We start from the raw sequence: 8,115 nt of genomic DNA on the forward strand, positions 1-8,115 counted from the left end.
ATATTAAAGATATCAAGGTTATATTTTCACAGAATGTTCTTCATTGTGTAGGATGATTTTATGTAGAAAACATTGAATCACAAAAAAATGACTTTAGCTGGGTTTTCACAGGCAGGGTCTCATATCTGTTCTTGGTGTTTTGACCAGATAAGTATGATTTCTCCACGAAGTATGGAAATACAGGGAGGTAGGACATCATATTCGGAGCGAATGCAATGATTGGACAAACATTTTTTGGTTCTGAGATTTCCACAGACAATACATGTACATGTTTTAATATTTTGACCACTTCTATTATTGACTGCTATGAGGACGTGAAGGCAGTTTCAACCAGTATAACTAAAAACATTGTCTATTCCCAATAGCTTTAAACACTATTCTAAGTATTCAAACGCTGAAAAAACAGAGGGACCAAAGACAATTTACACAAAAGACAAAATGTGTGACATAGTGAAGTTTAATTAGCATGATTGTGAAACGATCAGTGTTGATTTTTGATGTTACGATATTATGAAGTAATTTGTAAAGGCATCATCAAACCATCATTAACTGTGAGTGTATGAAATATTGTCTTTTTCATTTTTTATTAGTGATTTTTCTGCAGTTTTCAGGAGTTATTGAGTGTTGAGTATAGGAGTGTTGATAAAAGTCTTTAATCGTCTAAATAATCATCTACAACTTTCTCAACACCATCTACAACACCCTGCACAACTTTTCCTGGTGCCTTGAGAATCTGTTTAGTTCCTCCGGACACGGCGCCGGTCAGCGGAGACAGAATAAAACCGATCCCAGCGTTCACTCCATCTCCGGGTTTGCTGGCGCTGTCGATCTTATCGCAGGCCTCCATCATGCCCTCAGCGACTCCCTTCACCACCCCCACCGGGACGTCCACCACGGCTTGGGCCACACCCAGCGTCCCCGACACCAGACCCGACCCCACGGCTGTGACCACAACCCCCATTCCCTCCACCACATCCGTCGCCCCTTCCGCCACGGCTGTGACCACAACCCCCATTCCCTCCACCACATCCGTCGCCCCTTCCGCCACGGTTTGGACCACATCCCCCATTCCCTCCACCACACCCGTTGCCCCTTCCGCCACGGTTTGGACCACATCCCCCATTCCCTCCACCATGGCGCCCACCACTTTGAAGAAGTCCATGAGCTCACGGGATTCCTGCCAGCGGAATATGACACAGCATTAGTATGTTTACAGAATTGTTTCCTTCTAGAACTAGAACCTATTCCGTTTGCTAGAACTAGAACCTATTCTGTTCACTCTTTTGTACTCACAGTCAATGAAAACCTGGGAATATCAGGTAACTTTAAAAGTTTAATTCTGGAAAGACCTAAATTTAAGGTTTCTGTACATTTACAGTAATAAATACATATATTTCTACATTACTGTAAATAATTCTGTTTAAATGTTTCAATAAGCCTATATATAAACAGTGCTGGGTAGTAACTGATGAACTACATGTAATCTGGATTATGTAATCAGATTCCAAAAATAAAGTAGGCTACTTGTAATTAGAATATATTACATTTTAAAATACTTGAATTCAGACTACAGTTACTTTTTATTGATTAAATGGTAACATATTAACCCTGGTGCATCCTTAAGGAATTTTTTTTGTCTTGTTCAGGTTTTTAGCTCAATTTTCCACCGGACAAATTGCGATTGTTAACTCATGATTTCTGTTCTGTGCGTCTGTGCGCACCAATCTTGCACTTCTATCTACTCCTCAACCAGACCACTTAGAGACTTCGGGTTTTCGGCATTATGTTAAGGAAGGTCTAATCTCGGGAACGCACAAAAAAAAAATCCAGGAAAAGATTTACTATCTCTTAGTGTTGTGATCCCATGCGGTGAGAAAATTGCACTAAAACACTCACTGAGTTTTTATTACTTGTTTTTTAAATATTTATTTTATCATCATTTTGCCTGTGTTAATGTCAACAGCATACATTTTGGCACAGGTGTGTATTTTTATTTGAATTTTACTATTTCACCCTCATTTCCTTTAATAAATCTATTTTGCACTAGTAACACAAAATAGTTCTTCTCAGGACCTTAAGGACAAAAATGTCCCCAATTGAAACACATTAAAACTGCACTTTTTAATCCAAGGGCCATTTAACTATAACATGATGCACTCTTTGTTATTAATAGGCTTTCATTCTGTTGGTAAGGCTTAAAAATTTTAAATTTGGCCCATAAAGCAAATACTCGCTTTATTCCTGTTTTCTGCTTATGCATATTATAGAGCCAATTGGATGAATTATGCAGTGATAATTGTGCGGGTAGAAATTTGGTTCTGCACCCTAACAAACTCCTACTGAAAGCTGATTTTTTTAGATATCATCCTCAAATTTGGAACACAACTTTTAACACAAGATTTATGGCTTTGAATTTCTAGCAGTTTTAGAGTTCAACATGTTTCATAAAATATACATTTTATAGAAAATAATTTTCATAAACTTAAACCTAAATTTGCATGATTGGATTAAGAATGTCATCAACAATATATATATATATATATATATATATATATATATATATATATATATATATATAATTATTTAACCATTTGGAATCATAATTGTCTATATTAAGACATAAATCCATGACACAATACTGACATGAGCAAACAGCTTTGGTTTCATTATTATAACATATAATAGATTTCTTACTGTCAACTTCTGAGGAGCTGGAAGAGTCGGTGAAGTTTTTATTTACACCTGTAATGTAAATGCAAATGAGGTTACTTACTATTCTCAATGTGCTGAATAATATCATATTATCAAATATAGCTTGTGAATACTGACCCGAGGCCACAGATGGTGTTGATGTCAGATGAGGTTCTTCAGATCAGTGTGGACTGACTAGATCATCTCAAGGGAGTTTATATACTGGGGGAACGGAAATCAGTGGGAGTGATTGTGTTGCAATGCTTTTTTTGGAGTTCAGTTTTGGATGATGCTGTGAACTATTAACCCGGTCTGAACCTGTATCGTCTCTGTTAATGTTTTACAGAGAAGAAACAGCAGCAGCTCTGACTGGATCAATTCACTCTAGGAGAGAGTACATGCCAGTCAAAACCCCTCAGGAAATAAGACCAATGGTGAAACATCAAAACACTCAATAATGAGGAAAAAATCTTTTTTTTCTTTGTTGAGAGGGACACCTAAATTAACTTTAGTTTATCTACTCAACTTTCTAAAATGCACATCAGCTTCTCCGTGAAGAATAAGCTCAGTTTAAATGAAAAAAAAAATACATATATATTGTGAGGAAAATAACTGACCTTGTACTTACTTTCATTTTCTGTTTCAGTGCTGCTCTTTCACCCAGTTAAGGCTGATATGAAGATTGTAAAATGTGCTGAAGTTTTATCCCAGATAACAAGTTACATTGAAACAATTCCAAGTCAACACTGATGTGTCACCAGTAGATTAATACTGTGACATAATGTTGTTTAAACATCATGTTTGCACCCTCAGTTATGCACCCTAAATGTTAAAATTTCAATAAAAAATCAATAAAAAAATCAATCAATAGCAACATTAAAAATACAACCTGACAGAATGAAATCAATGTTGAATCAATGCTTTATTTAAAAACTTTTTTAAGTAATATGTTTAATTGCAATCAGTATCGAGTCAGGCCATTGAAGACCATCTCATTTTGAAGGATTAGGATAGGAAGGCAGCCTTCATTACACGATCTTCTGTGTATTTTAAAGGATACATCTAGTGTCTCCTTCGTGTCCTCCAATCTCTGGACTAGACTGAGCCTTTCTACGATGCAGCCTTTCATTTGAGAAGCATCCATTCATCTTGCTACACTGTAAAAAAATGATTTTATGTCAAAGTAAATAAAACAGGAAAAATCATGTATCTTTTGCTAAGAATCATTTTGTAAAAATGAAAACTTTAGTATATTAAGTAAATCTTAATTATATACTAATTGTTTACTTCACTGAAAAAAATGTGGAGTGACATTTACTTAAAAAAAGCTAGGCAACTTTTTCCACACAGAAAGTGCTTGTAATCTTTACTCGGGCTATTTCAATTAGTAATTAATTGTAAAAGTAATTAAATTGAACAAATTATAATTGAGTAATAATTAATCAAATTAATTCCTTAAAAGTTAACCATTTAAAATGAGTAAAATTTACAAAATATCTTTAATTGCCAACATTGAAGACACCTGGTGTTAACAAGCAGAATCACTGAAGGAGAAAACCATAATTAAAGTCACCATTGTGGAGATCAGTGTGTGTTTTAGTTGGGCTCTTGACCTTAAATTATTAACTTTAAGTTTCGTTTGGCTGCTGTACATGAGTTATAACAGCCAGATGAACAAATAGAAAAGGTGATCTGATGGTGTTGGTTATGATTTAACATAATCATTATTTCACAATCATTAGACCTGAATCACTGAACTCATATAGAGTCCAATTTTTGAGTTAGGTGAACTATATTAATTATAGCAGAATAATATATTTTAGCCTGTTCAATGCAATCCAAATGATCAAATCAATAAAAAAATAAATAAATCTAATTATGTGCCTTTTTTTTAGGCACACACACACACACACACATCAAGATTTTGCGTATGAATCTCAGCAATGGTGACAAACAGATCACCTCTGATCATAAGCTCATTATTTATTCATGCAGCAATGCATGATGGGAGCCATGAATGAGTTTTGATTGGTGGCACCCAGAATGCACTGCAACATGCTTTATTATTGTCACCATTGTTGAGATTCACAGGCTGATTATTGATGTCTGTTTGTCTCTTTTTTGTATAAGAGAAGCTTTTTGGAAATTATTTTTGTTTACATTGTAAAAGTTAAAAATATTCTGCTGTACAAGGACAGTGCTGCTATAATTAATATAGTTAATCTAACTAAATCTGACTCTATATGAGTTTAGTGATTCAGGTCTAATGATTGTGAAATAATGATTATGTTAAAACACAACCAACACCATCAGATCACCTTTTCTATTTGTTCATCTGGCTGTTATAACTCATGTACAGCAGCCAAACAAAACTTAAAGTTAATAATTTAAGGGTCGAGCCCAACTAAAACACACACTGATCTCCACAATGGTGACTTTAATTATGGTTTTCTCCTTCAGTGATTCTGCTTGTTAACACCAGGTGTCTTCAATGTTGGCAATTAAAGATATTTTGTAAATTTTACTCATTTTAAATGGTTAACTTTTAAGGAATTAATTTGATTAATTATTACTCAATTATAATTTGTTCAATTTAATTACTTTTACAATTAATTACTAATTGAAATAGCCCGAGTAAAGATTACAAGCACTTTCTGTGTGGAAAAAGTTGCCTAGCTTTTTTTAAGTAAATGTCACTCCACATTTTTTTCAGTGTATTTAGGGAAGCTCTAAATCTTCAGGGATGTCAATCACCCGGTTCCTCTGGAAATGGATTTCCAAGTCCTTGAGTTTTGCTCTCGATTTATTTCCTTTCGACTTTTTGCCATTGTCCATTTAAGTGAGAGACTCTCCCAATTCCTGTGTTTATTCGTCATGCTCCTAAACAGTGAACAGTAGATCAAATACTTCAAGATGTTCCTGATGTTCTCTGCATGATCCAGTTGCAATGTCTTCTGCTGCTTGTGGCACTGAAATGCAAATCACAATTTCACAGAAATATGGCAAAATCACGAAAAGCTGTTTTAGGAAGATTTTCAAGACTTCCCACAGTTGATAGGGGTCACTGCAACCATTTGATTTAACTTTAGATAGTTTAATTAACAGTAAACCTAACCCTAACCCATATCTTACACAAGATCTCCAAGCTACACTCTAAAAAATGCTGGTTTTTTTTTAACCCAACTTTGGGTCAAATATGGACACACCCAAACATTGGATTAAAAATGTCATTAAAAAATGTAACCCAACAGCTGGGTGTGTCTATATTTGACCCAAAGTTGGGTTGAAACAACCCAGCATTTTTTAGAGTGTATTATCAACATAATTATATTGATATTATAAAATATTTTTTAAAATGTTCCTCAATATTTGTGTTTTTTCTGTATTCTATGTCAAAGAAAGTTTTCTTAGGAAATGCTCAGCCAGAAAATGTCATCCGTTATAAGTTCTGGATATGAGTATACCCCACTGTAAAGACCACCCATTGGCCCAAAGACGGAGTCCAACGGCCTGGGCGAAGGGATAATGCGTGTATGTCTTTTCAGCGCTCCAGTGAAGTTCACTTAATTTTATTGGAATTTAGTTTCAATATTACTTTAGCTCTACGCTTAATCTGACTCCAATTTCAAAATAATAATCAAATTTAGATAGTGCTTCTTATTAGAAAATAATCATAAATATTGATTATGACTTAATTTAGATCTTTGATTATTCTGAGTATCCCATACTTTCAATTATTAATTCACTAAGGGACCCGATGCGGCACAGAGTCACACGCCCCGGGTTTACGTGGATCTCTCGGACACAGCCTCACTAGTCTGATCTTGGTCAGAGGGTGCAGGGTTTGCTAATACTCTTCAGTCGGTTGCCTACTGCTCACTCATACAAAAAAGTGTAGTTTATTTAGCCACTTCTGTACAACTTGCCAAGTCAGTGATAGACAGAAATCAAAAGGTCTTCAGATGATGTGCCTACTGCTCCGTTCATATGTGCCTTTAGTTTGACCTACCCTAACTAAGATTTGCGGTAGCACCAGCCTCCTCATGGTCTACTAAAATAATGATTTCAGGAGAGTCCAGACTAAATCAAATATAACATTTATTTGTCAGGTAAAAATGTATCATGTCAATTACACAAGTAAATGATTAAAAGCCAATTCAGAAATAATAAATACATTACATCAATTACTCAAAGATGACTCTAAAAGTAATCAATGCATTCCTGACAGAGACACACAGTGGTGTGTGAGTGTGTTCCATATGTAAGACTTGAGAAAACACTGACACAGCACTGCATGGGGGTTTTCCTGCTTACAGATTCCCCCAGGCTGCTCTGTCACCTAGCCTTAAATACCCAGACCAGAACAAAGGGTTATACCAACATTTTTTAGAGGATGGAGGGAGGGATCCATCTTGGAGGTGGTGGGGGGGATGGAGGTGAATGAAGCGTCAGCATCTGCGACCTCAAACTTGTGTAAGTATCAATCTTTTATACCACGAGTATTAGAATGTGATTGGATAGATGAGAAGGTAAAGTGACGTAACAATTGAGTCTTCCCGGCAGAACTTATGCTAAAGCTTTCATTTCTTACACCGGTAAAATCATAATCCAAATAAGCTACCCTACTGTTCATCCCCCCTAATATTAAAGAATCTTAATGCTGTTAATCGGCTAAAGTGAATCAAGTCTCCCTGCAATGAAAAGTGAAAGTGATTGTTAAAAGTGCTCTGTCTGACAGAAACAGCCCTGATTTACAAGAAGAGGTCTTTAAAAAAAGAAGGGGGGGGGGGGGGGTCTTGTTATTTCCTCTCAGGCAGTATTGAATATGTGAATATGTGCCTCTAATGCTGTTGCGCCCATAACAATCCTGTAAAGTGAAGCAATACTTTCTGCGGTGTAAAGTGAAACGGGAAGTGCACAAGTGCTCTGTGGAACAAAAGACATTAACATCAGAGGTATGTTTGCTCTTTTTCTATAAACTCTTGCCATTGCTTGATGAAATTTCACAGCTGAAATCCAGTAATTCCTATAGGAACCCATGTGATCGTGAGCTTCACATGAGAGCGAAACAGTTCCCCATGCAGATTTCACTCAGATCCCTACATGATGACTATATCCGATACTAAAGAGTGATCAACATCATCTGATTAGTTTCTATTGCATTTTTTGCCATAACAAACATGTATCTGAAACACACAGTTAAAGCAACCATTGAACTAATGTTAAATAGTAAAGAGCCCAACTAAAACAAACACTGATCACCATAATGGTGACATGATGCTTTTTTTTTTTTTTTACTTGTTTTTTCAACAAAACATCAACATTGAAACCTCTGTTAATTATCAATACGAGTTTCTGTAGACATATGACAGAAATAAAGTCAGTCTGGTTAGTAATAAGTGAAGCTGGTAATGATGTGTTTGT

The 8,115-nt window shown here is 35.6% G+C and overlaps 1 protein-coding gene across 1 annotated transcript; it reads right to left on the reverse strand.

The window, feature by feature from the left end:
* Positions 1-236: 236 nt before the first annotated feature.
* Positions 237-2,884, reverse strand: LOC307153657 (uncharacterized protein). The gene is made up of 3 exons (XM_079863254.1): positions 2,830-2,884; positions 2,695-2,742; positions 237-1,177 (listed from the first exon to the last, which is right to left on the reverse strand). The coding sequence occupies exon 3, from the start codon at positions 1,160-1,162 to the stop codon at positions 653-655; it is 510 nt and encodes a 169-aa protein (XP_079719380.1). The 5' UTR covers positions 1,163-1,177; positions 2,695-2,742; positions 2,830-2,884; the 3' UTR covers positions 237-652.
* Between the last annotated feature and the right edge of the window lie 5,231 nt (positions 2,885-8,115).

This window comes from Squalius cephalus (genome assembly GCF_949319135.1).
Source record: "Squalius cephalus genome assembly, chromosome: 2".
NCBI classification, from domain to species: Eukaryota; Metazoa; Chordata; class Actinopteri; order Cypriniformes; family Leuciscidae; genus Squalius; species Squalius cephalus.

What these genes read in the sequence shown, in the direction of transcription:
- LOC307153657 (XM_079863254.1), bottom strand. Translation starts at nt 1,162, where the DNA reads ATGGACTTCTTCAAAGTGGTGGGCGCCATGGTGGAGGGAATGGGGGAT.